We start from the raw sequence: 14,350 nt of genomic DNA, 5'->3' as shown, positions 1-14,350 counted from the left end.
AGATAATCTGCTTTTCTCGTTCATCTTTTGAATCTAAATATTTTCTTTTTATGTCCCTCAACAGTGCAGTGTAAAATTTGAGGGTTCTTCGTGCTTGTAACCGCGCAGATGGGGTGCTCAAGTCATGGCTGACTTTGGAAGATGGGGATGCTGCTTTTTTCTTCAAGCGAAAGTACTTTTGTTTGTACTTATCTTGCTTTTGTTTTTATTTTTCCAGGCTACTCCTCAATTTTTCCAGCTCTTGGTGGAGCCTCTTTCTCTCCTTCTTTGACCTTAAACGCCCCTGAGCACGTTGCCTGCAGCACAATAAAGCATAGATTAGTCAAATAGTTGTACTGACAATCAAATACTCACCAATGCATGTAACTTACTCAAATGCTCCCCCTACACAATCATACACATACACACACTCACACTCACACTCACTCATAACTGTAGGGTTGGGGTTAGGACCTTTACAGGGGCCAGTTTCGAATTGCAGTCTCGCGTAGGTGCTCTTTGAGAGTGGTTTTGAAAGTGGGTAGTGATTCACATTCCTTTACAGCTGTGGGTAGGGCGTTCCACATTGATGTGGCATAATTGCTAAACGTGTTTAGTCCCTTGTTTGAGCCGAATCTGGGTTTTACATTATTTGTGGTGCTCCCTCTGGTGTTGTGGTCGTGATATTCACTGACCTTTGGGAAGTATTTTGACATGTACATGGGTACCTTAGTCGTGTAGTGTATCTTGTAGACCAGGCCCATTGCAAGTTGCTGTACTCTAAGCCATCCTAGGTTGTCAAAGTGGGCAGGGGTGAGGTGGGTTCTAGGAGTAAGGTCAAGCAGTAGTCTGACCAGTTTGTTTTGTGATGTTTGTAAATTTTGTTTTTAGCGCCTTTGAGGTGCTTTGGTACCATGAGGTGCAAGCATAGTCATAGTACCCTTGAATGAGTGCTCCTGCCAGAGTCTTTAGGGTATTCTTGTTTACCAGAGAGGAGATCCGGTACAAGAATCTAGTTTGTTGGTTGACTTTTTTTATTACATTGGATGCCATTTTGTCATTAAAGGAAAGATTTTCCTCTAGGATGGAACACAGGTATGTAATTTCATCTTTCCTTGTGACAATATTGTCACCCACTGTAACTGAGAAGCCGTCGGTCTTGCTGAGTTTGTTATTTGAACTGTAGAGAATGGACTCTGTTTTGCCCATGTGTGATGATAGTTTGTTATCATCGAGCCAGGTGCAGATTCTGCCTAGTTCCGAGCTGAGGGTTTTTTCAACCTGTAACTTGTTCTTGTCAGAGACCAGCAGGGCTGAGTCGTCCGCAAACAGGAACAAGTTGCAGTCACAAGTAGGGTTGGGCACCGAAAACCGGTTCTAATTAGGAACTGGTTCCTAACTTCCGGTTCTGGAACCGGAAGTAACATACCTGCATTTCGATTCTTAAAAAAAAATTTACTTTGTTAATTAATACCCTAGTTACAGTACAGCAACCAAATTAAACTGTATCAAGTCAACTGAAAATGTGAATAGTATGAAGAAAAAAAAATTATAAAAAAGAAAAAAAAAAAACTCCTGCGAAATAAGCTGTGACCTGCACCTCAAAGAATCGGAATCGAGAATCGTTCAGAACAGGAATCGATATGGAGAATCGGAATCGGAACCGGAATCGTTCAAATCCAAACGATGCCCAACCCTAGTCACAAGCTGACGACATGTCATTTGCATAAATTAGGAACAGTAGCGGTCCTAATATGCTTCCTTGTGGAACACCACAGCTCACAGGGAGGGGGGGGGGGGGGGGGGGGGGGTACCGTTTACCTCCACCATCTGTTCTCTCCCCTCCAGGTAGGATTGCATCCAGCTCACTGATAGACTATCAAAACCAATTGCTTTTAGCTTGTCAATCAGAATGGTGTGATTGACAGTGCCGAAGGCCTTTTGTAGGTCCAGCATGACCATGCCGCAGTATTTGCCCGCGTCCACCTCTTGTTTGATGTGGTCGTTCAAATAGAGAAGGCATGTGTCAGTGGAGTGGGATGTTCTGAAGCCAGATTGGAATTCGTAGATTAGATTTTTTTCCCGCTAGGTACTTTTCGACCTGTTCGTAGACTATTTTTTCCATGACTTTCGAGATGGAGGTTAGAATAGAAACAGGGCGGTAGTTGCCTGGGTCTAATTTGCTGCCCTTTTTGTGCAGGGGGGCTACTCTCGCAATTTTGAAGCTCATATTCACTCTATAACATCCTCTCAACTGTTTAAAACTGCGCTGTTCTCTCACCTTGAGATTAGTATAACAGATCTTTGACGCAATGACTTTAATAGGTGCTCTGTGTTTTGTTGTTTGTTCGTCTTATGTTCCTCTTGTTTGATGTTGTTTGAACCTGTTTATTATTCATTTTATCTTGTTTTGTGTTTGGTTTTGTTTGTTCCTTTTTGTTTTGTTATGTTTAATACAGATATGTACTTCATGTATTCTGTAAGCTGTGGACCCCCTTGAAAACGAGATGGTTCATTTTAAGGGGTAATTCCAAATAAAGAATTTCAATATATATGTCTAACCACCACACAAGCCCCCCCAGAATTCACCCACAGTCAAAATCCCCACGGAATTACAGTATTTCAATAGGCAACCCTGAAAGGATTATTTTTCTAGAAGAGCAACACTAGCCAAAATATAGTATGCATAAAAGGGGCAGAAGCTAAAGTTAAGTGACTGTTACTTTTGTAGCAGTAGTTCAATGTCACTGCCTTTTTTGTTAAGCCTACAACTACAACTTTTTTGTTGGCTACAACTTTGCCACAGTAGGCATTAATCACTTAATACATAAAATGTCTGAAATCTCAAATCTGGCACTTTTTGGGAATAAAATATCCTGTAGCTTGGTGTATTGTTTTTATTGACCAGTCCATTCATGCTGAGTGAATCAGTTCCCTCAGCCACATTTGTGTATTCAACATTTTTGGGGGAATTAACTGATCGAAAATTAATCTAATCGAATTGAATCGTGGTCAAATAAAGAGATTTAATGATGCATTGAATCGTTGCCTGAAGAATCGTAATCGAATCGAATCATTGTGGGGTTGAATCGTTACACCCCTAATTCACTGTCTCTCTTGTGCAATATCTATTCCACTCAATTATCTCACTATCTATTCCACTCACTGTCTCTCACTATCTATTCCAGTCACTGTCTCTCACTATCTATTATTTACAATCACTGTGTCTACTTATCTATTCCACTCACTATCTCACTATCTATTCCACTTACTGTCTCACTATCTATTCCACTCACTGCAGGGCCGGACTGGGGAAATAATTCATACCGGGAGATATAGCGCGAAATATAGCCCCAATCAGGTCACTTTTTAAGCGGGGGTCTGGGGGTCCCCCACCCGGAAAATGTTTGTTACAAAGACTTAATTTCCTGCATTCTGGTGAATTTTAGTGCATGTGAATCACAAACTAATGAGCCAACAATTGCTTAGTACAATGTACTGTTATGAACCTCAAATAAAACTGTTGTGGCACTAGCAATGCTACTCTCTCCACCTTCAAAAAGAAAAAAGAAAGAGCACAACATATTTTTCTATTTACTATTAATTATATACAGTTAACCACTCTTTCCACCTATTCAAACAGAGCAAGAGCACAATACCATATTCACTTTACTGATGCACTACCCATCAACAGTTAAAATAGCCCTTTACACAAACATTAAATAACAGACCTTTCATTACAATACTATAATAACAGTAGCCACTGCCAGAATAGTGACACATGTATCGCGTGTGGTGAGCACACGCATGCATGCACAACGAAGACAGAAGATTGCGTTGTCTCAATAATCTTAACTATAAAATGAGCTCAAAGTATGAGCTCACTGACTGAAATTTCCAACAAAAAGCATCAATTGTCAAATAATATTGAATTGATCACATTAACTAGACTAGATGTTTTTGAGGAAATTAGAAAGGGAACAACAACTTAACCCTTGTGTCTGATCAGATTCTTATTTTTTTGATAACTTTGCACTTGCAGTGATTATGTTTGTAGCCAATGTGGCAAAGGTGTGTAATCTTTGAATTATCTTGGAATTATTTTGACTTTCTCTTTCATAAATTGTTTATTCAACTTCAGCCCCAATCATAACCACCACATATTGTTTTTTGTAATGTCAGATTTAACAACTCCCTTCAGAAAAGTGTGCCATGTGCCATTCCATTCGCCGCCTCCGCTGTCAATCAGTTGTATCGCCTGGTCACGCCTCCACCAATCACAAGCGGCAGCACGGCTCCATTGTGTGTGTGTGATCCGCGTGAGGGAGAGAGAGTCAAACAGATAGTTCTCCAACTCTGTCGCAGACAGTGAAATCCTGGTTGTTCCCCACCCACCTAGGTTATCTACCTATCGCGCCGCGCCGCCGCCACAACTATAAACAATGGCCTTTTTTTTTTTTTTTTTTTTTTTTTTTTTTTTTTTATTTTTTTTTATCTGTGCAGGCCAGGCCACCGGGAAAACTCCCGGTGCTCCCGATGGCCAGTCCGGGCCTGACTCACTGTGTCTCACTATCTATTCCACTCACTGTGTCTCACTATCTATTCCACTCACTGTCTCACTATATATTCCACTCACTGTCTATCTATCTATTCCACTCACTATCTCATTATCTATTCCACTCACTATCTCATTATCTATTCCACTCACTGTGTCTCACTATCTATTCCACTCACTGTGTCTCACTATCTATTCCACTCACTGTCTATCTATCTATTCCACTCACTATCTCATTATCTATTCCGCTCACTGTGTCTCAATATCTATTCCACTCACTATCTCATTATCTATTCCGCTCACTGTGTCTCAATATCTATTCCACTCACTGTCTCACTATCTATTCCACTCACTGTCTCACTATCTATTCCACTCACTGTCTCACTCACTATCTATTCCACTCACTGTCTCTCTTGTACAATAACTATTCCACTCACTGTCTCTCTTGTACAATATCTAATCCACTCACCGTCTCACTATCTATTCCACTCACTGTCTCTCTTGTACAATATCTATTCCACTCACTGTCTCTGAATGAATGAATGAATGAATGAATGAATGAATGAAAAAGTTTATTTTTGGACATGTTATTCTCCATATTTCTCCAAACAACTCACGATATCTTGTTCCGTCGAACCAAACAATCATAGAAACAAATTCAAAAAACATTAAAAGAAAAACATTTAAAAAATAAAAATAAAAAATAAGGAATTATAAACAAAAGGTCAAGAGCAATGTGTTTGGTTAGCAGACATGTCCAAAAAAGGAGTAGAGGGAAGCTAAGCTTATTGATCCCTACCCCCTTACATTTATCTTTGTTCTTCCATTAATTTGACTAGATATAACATAATTTAGTGTATTACAATATAGAATATACTTTTTATTTATATTAAAAGATTACAAGAAAAAATAAACTTGATTCACTTGACAGCAGTGAATATAGTACAGCACTACATACACAATATAACATAACTTTGTTTATCCTCAATACTAATTTCTGTATTTTTCCAATGTGTATTTTTTTTAGCTGCTTTTTAAATTGTGCCACATGTTTACTCTGTTTGATGTATTCGGGTAAATTATTCCACAACTTCACTCCACACACCGATATGCACATGCTTTTCAGCGTGGTGTTTACCATTGGTTGTTTAAGATTCCCTCTCCCTCTTAAGTTATATTCTCCTTCCCTGTCTCTGAACCATTTTTTAATGTTGCCTGGGATTAGTTTATATCTGGCTTTGTATACAATGAGGGCAGTTTTGTAATCCACTAGGTCCATAAATTTCAATGCTTGTAGCTTTATAAATAAGTTATTGGTGTGTTCATAATATCCTACATTGTTGATTATTCTTATTGCTTTTTTTTGCATGGTGCATATTGGCTGTAGAGTGCTTTTGTAGGTATTACCCCACACCTCCGCACAGTAGCTCATATATGGTAGGAAGAGTGTACAGTACAGTGTATACAGTGTTTTTTGGTTTAGAATGTGTTTTATCTTGCATAGAACACCAACACTCCGTGCCAATTTAGTCCTGACATATTTGATATGAGGTTTCCAGTTGAGTTTGTGGTCTATTATCACACCCAGAAATGTATTCTCAAATACCCTCTCCAGTTTAATACTATCAATCATTAGTTCCACCGGTGTATTTACTTATATATCACGTTTACCAAATATCATGATTTTTTTATTTTTTTTTATATTTAATGATAATTTATTTACATCAAACAACACTTTCAGCTTGGTTAGCTCAGCTGCGACATTCTTTAAAAGCATTTGGAGGTTCTCTCCCTCACAGAAGACATTTGTATCGTCAGCAAAAATTCAATTTTTCAATATTTTAGACGCATTACCTATATCATTTATATACAGTATGAATAGTTTCGGGCCCAGAATTGACCCTTGCGGCACACCACAGATTATGTTTGACTGAGTGGACCTGTACTCCCCCAACTGCACAAACTGTTGTCTTTGTTCTAAGTAACTCTTTAACCAATTGAGCCCTACTCCTCTGATCCCATATACCTTTCCAATTTTAGTAGCAGAATATCATGATTTATAGTGTCAAACGCCTTCTTCAGATCTATGAAGACCCCTATTGCAAACTTCTTATTATCAATTATGCTTGTCAGTTCTTCGACTAGGTCCATTAGTGCCAATGTCGTTGAATGATTCGATTTAAATCCATATTGACTGTCTATAAGTAATGCGTGTGTTATGGTTTGTAACCGACCCCAATCGCACAACACAAGACAGGTATGAGAGTAAGCCAAAACAGGGCAAATATTTATTATAGAACAAAAAGCGGCACAGTCCCTTTAAGGGAAAACACAAAAACACTAGAGTCAAGGAAATATGGAAAATGCGGCACTGTGCCTTTAAGAGGCGAACAGGCTAAGGGACTAAGGCTAAGGGCCAGGGCTAAGGACCAGGGCTAAGTGTCAGGGCCAGGACCAGGGGCACTGGAGAGGGGGACAGGGACAGAGGCCCGAAGAGGCGGGCTGGAGACAGGGACAGAGAACAGGGTTAAGGCCTTGGACAGGGCGAGGGCCAGAGCTGCTTACAGGGAAGAGGACAGGGTTCCGACGGCGGAGGCCTGGCACGGGAACAGGGGCCTGACGGCGGAGGCCTGGCACGGGGGCAGGGGCCCGACGTCTGGAGTGGGAACACTGGAAAACCTCCCGTAGAGAATTAGAGAGCGAAGACGGTGTCCCACTCCAGGCAAACGGCGACAGGTGGTGATGGCTGGCACGTCGTCTCACGCCGGAGACGCGGCAGGAGATGGTAACGTACAGGATGGTAACCGTACAGAACTCCATGAACACAGAGTGAACATAGATACAGAGTCCAGAACACAGAACGACCCGACAGGTGCGTGAAGGTAGAGGATCAAGGATGTCCAAGGGTGGGGGCTGGTGAAGAGTAGAGGAGACAGGGAATAAAGGTCCAGGGAACAGGCGATTCCTCACAGCGTGTTTATCAATGAAACTGTCCAATCGTGCTGCAAATACCTTTTCCATTATCTTTGAGAAATGGGAAAGGAGAGAAACCGGCCTGTAATTGGTGAATAGATTTTTCTCACCGGCTTTGAAGATCGGTATCACTTTTGCAGTTTTCATTTTGGTGGGGAAGGCACCCAGTTTGAATGAGAAGTTACAAATATGCACTAAAGGGTCTGCTATGGCTATTATTACTTGCTTAATTAAGGTCATGTCAATGCCGTTCCAATCTGTTGATATTTTATTCTTAAAATTGTTCACAGTATCCATAATTTCATTTGTATCCGTTTTTCTCAAGAAGCTAGTACTTGGGTTTCTTTCTTCAAAATAATTAGAAACACCTCCCCCTTGTGGCGGGGTTATCTCCTCTGCCAATTTAGGCCCCACATTCACAAAGAATCTGTTGAATCCTTCTGCCACCTCATTTGTATTACTTCCTCATCTATAAATTCATCTGGAAAGCCAGAACTAGTTGCTTTATTTCTTATAATTGAGTTTAATATATTCCATGTTCCCTTTATGTTATTTTAATTTTTTTCTAATACATTATTACTCTTTCTTACATTTTCTAACAATATCAGTTAGTTTATTTTTGTATAGTTTACACTTAATTTCTTTCTCTTTATTTCTATGCTTTATAAATTCTCTATATAAGGTGTTCTTTTTTTTTGCAAGCATTCAACAGACCTCCCGTAATCGGTTTGTCAGATTTCTTTGCATTTGTTCTACTTTGCTGCATTGGACAGCTTCTGTCATATAACAGCAGGAACATATTCAGAAAAGAATCATAAGCAGAATCCACATCTATTGATTCATATACATTTCTCCAATCCTGTGATAATAGTTCTTTTCTGAACCTATTTAAAGTGTCCTCCATTCTTAACACTTTGAGTGCCACGAGGTGGCGCCAGAGTTAGCGCTTCAATGCCACCATCGGCGCCAATGTTACGCTTAATATCGCCTAATCTATGTTTTAAATTATGGCTATGTGTCTAATCTGCCCGTCGCTTATCAAAGAATCCTTTTCCAGTCAGTGCTGTCAAGGCAGATTGGTTTTTTATCGCTTCATTTCCGTTTGAGAGCATTTTGAAAAGCACCCGTTTTGAGGTAAAAAACAGTTCATTCTAGACCATTCTATGATAATCGTCTTTTACTGGAATATTCCAGAACATTGATATTTGTCGGCCTATTTATGAATCGTTTTCAAATAAACGCTAGATGATCAATATTATACGTGCACGCAAGCACATTCGAGCCGCGCACGGATAATCGCCTTGTTCATTTCCTCTTGGACTTTTACAGTGAAACCGAAAGAGCCCATTTCACAAAACAGCTTATATCTTCATCAAAATTAGTCTGATTATCCTAACACTGATAACATAGATTCCTTACCTGACATCAGATGGTATCCAACTGGTATATTCCAATTCCTGATCACCATTCGAAAAAATCGATAAGTGTATAACGTGTGTACAGTGCAGTACATGATTCCGCGGGTCTCAGAGGCTCCAGAATGAACTGTGATAACCCCGGCTGCATCAGTGGACTGGAAAATGTGGAGTACAGGATTTTTTTCCCCATCCATTTTCATTGAGTCCATTCCAAAATCCCTTATGTCATCTGGGAGACGATATGGGGCGCTTTTTTCCACATCTGATCCCCGGTGGCGCTCGGGTATACTAGGGTAGGCTCGCGTGATGCAATATGATTTCAGATCGATAAAATAAAAAAAAATAAAAATTCAGAGAAATCTCGTGAGTGGCTTTCAACATAACTATCGGAAACCCGAGATATCTCGTGAGTGGCAGTGAAAGTGTTAATCTCCTTTGCATGTTTACTTTACTATCAACCACTTTAACATCACAATGATAGACTACAAACACCGGTAAATGGTCACTAATGTCGTTTATTAATAGTCCACTCTCTATATTATCTATTAAATTATTAGTAAGTATATTATCTATTAATGTTGCTGAGTGACATGTGATTCTACTCGGTTTTGTAATAATAGGATATAGACTCCTACTATACATTGCATCCTTAAATTCTTCTATCAATGATAGTTTGTTAGGATTTAAAAAATCTATATTATAATCACCACAAATAAAAGTAACCTTCTGGTCAGTGTTTGTAGTCATACCTTCCATCGTTTCTCTGAATCTTTCTATGCTAGAGCTGGGAGCTCTGTAAATGCAACTGACAATGATGTTCTTCCTTTTTCCCATGTCAATCTCAATAGCAATACATTCACATAAATCGTCAATTACCATCGTCATACTTTCAACTATCTTGAACTTTAACCTTCTGTCTACATATAGTCCTACTCCCCCTCCCTTTTTATTTACTCTATTCATGTAGTTAAAATTATATCCCTCCAACTCAAAATCCACCCCTTTCTCCATGTTGATCCAGGTTTCCGATATTGCAATTATGCTGAATGGTTTGGTGAACTGTTCAATATAATCTTTAATCTTATTAAAATTAGCATATAAACTCCTGCTATTGAAATGTATGATCGATATGTTGTGTTCAAGTTGGAATTTTTCCTTGAACTGGTCATCGGTGCAGCAATTACTAGTCACATTATTAAAGAAATTCCTCTCTGGGTCAATGTCTCTGTTTAGATCATGCATGTTAACTGTTCAAGGTTTAAGCACACAGAATGTGTAACAGAAACACACCCATCCATAGTTAGTGTGACATCCTCGGCACGACGCAAAACACAAGTTGATTTCTTGGACTGATTTTAATGAAGAAGCTTGATCCAACCTCATCCAAACCGTAAAATCTGTATGAGATACAAATGCATACAAAAGATACTACTATCACAAGTCCATTACCAATGGTCGGAACGTCACTAAACATATACCACAATTATTATCTCCATCAATCAATACCTTATTGGCTGCGTGCCAGTACATGAGAACATCGATGCGTTACTGTAGTATGTCTTCTGTCAGTTTCTTGGAAGATTGTCTTGTTTCGTTGGCGTGATGGATTGTTCTTTACTTATTAGAACGCCAGGTAATTCCATTACCATTCAAGTTCATGGTCCAACGCAAGAGAGAGAAGGCGGAAACACGTCACTGGATACTAGGTGTCAACTCTCGTGAGATGTGGTAATTGCACAAATAAAATAGAAAACAGTGCGCCACTAATATATATCTTATATAAAACAAATAAGAAATACATTGAAAAGCAATTGAGTGTATTATTACTATTATACAAAATAGGCATATAAATTGTAAACATAACTATTAACCATAGCTGCAGTTACAGTTAGTAGACAACGTTGTCCTAATAAATCAAATGAGTCATATAAATATTCAATCGCAGCAGGGTCCTCAACAGGGATCGCACCATTGTGCAGGGCTGGGGGAAAACAGAATCTCGGGTTCCACAGCAAATGTTCAATTGCATCTATTGACCAAGTCCAAGTTTCCCAATTTTCATTTTCCCAGTGGCTGCTCGTAAATAGGCTTAGTTCATTATTCTCCCCTGTCAAAGACAGACATACTTGGCAACTCAATTCCACGACCACGGTCAACCAGTCCGGAATGTTCTTCATAGTCCCGCATAAAATAATGTTAGCAAGCATGATGGACATTGTTAACATCGTATGGAATAATTGACTCTCAATGGATGCATAATTTTCATTTGTAGATGAGAAAATGTAGGTCTCACCATTGTTTGTTGATAGGCTGTCACTGGTACTTGTCCAGCTCCTCAATGCTTCTGATGACTAGAACTGTTGCTTGCTCTGGGGTTCCGTTTAATTTGATGAATATTTTGCAGTTGGATGTCCACGTTGAGTCGATCTTCTTCTCGTATCTGAGTTTTCTGGCTTTGCGGGCAATATCTCCGATATCTCTCTCTCACTATCTATTTCCACTCACTATCTTACTATCTATTCCACTCACTGTCTCACTATCTATTCCACTCACTATCTCACTATCTATTCCACTCACTATCTCACTATCTATTCCACTCACTGTCGCACTATCTATTCCTCACTATCTCACTATATATTCCACTCCACTCACTGTCTCAATATCTATTCCACTCACTGTCTCACTATCTATTCCACTCACTGTCTCACTATCTATTCCACTCACTATCTCACTATCTATTCCACTCACTATCTCACTATCTATTCCACTCACTGTCGCACTATCTATTCCACTCACTATCTCACTATATATTCCACTCACTGTCTCAATATCTATTCCACTCACTGTCTCACTATCTATGCCACTCACTGTCTCAATATCTAGTCCACACACCTCTCCCAGAGTTTTAAGCTTGCATTTGTATTTGTAATTATTCTATACAGGCTGCATACAAAATAAAATAACACACCTTATTTAGCAGGGGGTGGGGTGTGTGCAAATGCCTGCTGTTCTTCGAGTGATAAATAGCACTAAAAGTGGTTATTTGGCTCGTAATCATCTACAGGCTGCGTAAAAACGTACATTGAAACATGTAAATTTGACTTGACTTGATAACTAACTTGTGGAACGTGTTCCGTCTAGCCGGTAGGTGGCACTGGCAGGAGAGAGCTGGCTGCACTTTGTCTGCTGGAAGCCCAAGAAGAAGAAGAAAGGAGGATACCCGGAAAAAAGAAGAAACGCACGTTGCGTTCGTTCTGTGGTGTTGTGTCTCGGTTCTGACAACATGGACTCTGTGGATTTGTTTCGGAAACTTGGTTCTGGAGCCAAATTCAACCTGAAGCGGTTTGGAAAAGATGCCGAGCGATTTAAGGTAACGTCGCGTTAAATGGACAGACTTAGCCTTAGCTAACACAGGGTTAGCCTTAGATACCTGTGCCATAACAACGTGGAGACGATGGTTACGTTTTAGCCCAGGACTGGACACAACTCTCTTCTCACATTCAGACAATTTAAAATAGCGAAATATGCCAACCCGCAACCGTTTTTCTCTGGTTTGGTTTGTTGGGGTTCAGTTATACCCATCATTGTAGCTAAGCTATGTCTCTGTGATGTGTATGTAGCTATGTCTCCATGCTTGTGATGTGTATGTAGCTATGTCTCTGTGCTTGTGATGTGTTTCAAGTTTCAAGTTTCTTTAATAGTTGTCATACAGAAGTACAGAATACTTTTGTACAAAATGCTTCTTACTGTTGCGCTCCAGAGACTGTGCATGACAAGATAAGTATGAAATAAAAACATAGTAAAAATTAGAAGAAAAAAAAAAGAGGTCACAGTGTTCAGTTTAGACATATGTACAATGTTCGTAGACGTAGTTACCATACAATATACAATACTGTGCAGTGTACTAATATACAATACTATATAGTGCAAGGCATAAATGGACAAGGTGCAGTTTAGGTACAATTCACAGTAGGTGTACGAGTTGTAGTGCAAATCCTTTATCAATAAATATAAAGTGTAAGTGTGTTTGTGTGATCTAAAGTGTGGAGAGTGGGTGCTGCAGTGTGTTGTTTGTTTGAGTGAGTGTGTGTGTGCGTGTGGGTGTGTGTGCTGTGTGCATTTGATGGTTGTTGCATAGTGATTATTGTTCGTTTAGCGATTATTGTTCGTTTAGCAGCCTGATGGCCTGGGGATAGAAGCTCCTTCTGAGTCTTTCTGTGCTCGCCATAAGACTCCGGTATCGCTTGCCTGACGGCAGCAGTTCAAAGAGGCAGTTGTTCGGGTGGCTCGAGTCCTTAATAATTCTCTTAGCCTTCCCCTTGCACCGCTTGTTGTAAATGTTCTGGAGGGTGGGAAGCCCCCCTCTAATTGTGCGTTCGGCTGAACGTGTCACTCTTTGTAGTCTGCTACGGTCTTGTGCAGTGCTATTCCCAAACCAGGAGGTGATGTTGCCGGTCAGGATGCTCTCTATTGTACATGAGTAGAAGTTCCTAAGGATCTTCTGACTGACTTGGAACTTCCTTAGGCGCCTGAGGAAGTAGAGGCGTTGTCGTGCCTTCTTCACAACACTGTCAATGTGTGTGGTCCATGTCAAGTCCTCGGATATGTGGGCTCCGAGGTACTTGAAACTGTTCACTCTCTCAACTGGTGCCCCGTCGATGCTGAGGGGGCTGTAGTCCTTGACCCCCGACCTCCTGAAGTCCACAATCATCTCTTTTGTTTTGCTGACGTTCAGGGAGAGGCAGTTCTCCTGACACCACTGTGACAGGTTCTCTACCTCTTCCAGGTAGGCCCTTTCGTCGTTGGCAGAGATCAGGCCCACCACTACTGTGTCATCAGCAAATTTGATGATGGTGTTGTTGTTCCGCTGTGCTACGCAGTCATGTGTGTACAGGGAGTAGAGGAGGGGGCTCAGAACACAGCCCTGGGGGGCCCCTATGTTGAGCGTGATGGATGAGGAGGTGCAGTTGCCGGCTCTTACCACCTGGGGTCTGCCCGTCAGGAAGTCCAGGACCCACTGGCACAGGTCATAGTTCAAGCCCAGGTCCCTGAGCTTGGCTATGAGTTTGGAGGGGACTATGGTATTGAATGCTGAGCTGTAGTCGATGAACAGCATTCTCACATAGTTCCCCTTCCTCTTGTCCAGATGTGATGCTGCTGTGTGCAGCACATGGGCTATGGCGTCCTCCGTGGACCTGTTGGGGCGATATGCAAATTGCAGAGGGTCCAGGTTGATGGGGAGGGAGGAACAGATGTAGCCCTTCACTAGCTTCTCAAAGCACTTCATGGCTATGGAGGTGAGGGCTACAGGGCGGTAGTCGTTGAGGCAAGCGGGCGTAGATTTTTTGGGTACAGGGATGATGGTGGACTTCTTCAGACAGGTGGGGGTGTATGTAGCTATGTCTCTGTGCTTGTGATGTGTATG

General features: G+C 40.7%; 1 protein-coding gene across 1 annotated transcript in view; it reads left to right on the top strand.

Annotated features, from left to right (window-relative positions):
- The first annotated feature begins 12,139 nt into the window (after positions 1–12,139).
- The window catches only part of ddx52 (DEAD (Asp-Glu-Ala-Asp) box polypeptide 52), a 116,461-nt gene continuing 114,250 nt past the window's right edge, over positions 12,140–14,350 (top strand). The window contains exon 1 of the mRNA XM_084338033.1: positions 12,140–12,295. Coding sequence (XP_084194159.1) covers positions 12,209–12,295 — 87 coding nt within the window. The 5' untranslated portion in view covers positions 12,140–12,208. The remainder of the gene's footprint in view (positions 12,296–14,350) is intronic.

Source organism: Notolepis coatsorum, assembly GCF_963971535.1.
Source record: "Notolepis coatsorum genome assembly, chromosome: 2".
In the NCBI taxonomy this organism is placed as follows: domain Eukaryota; kingdom Metazoa; phylum Chordata; class Actinopteri; order Aulopiformes; family Paralepididae; genus Notolepis; species Notolepis coatsorum.
This window is presented reverse-complemented; position numbering and strand designations above follow the sequence as displayed.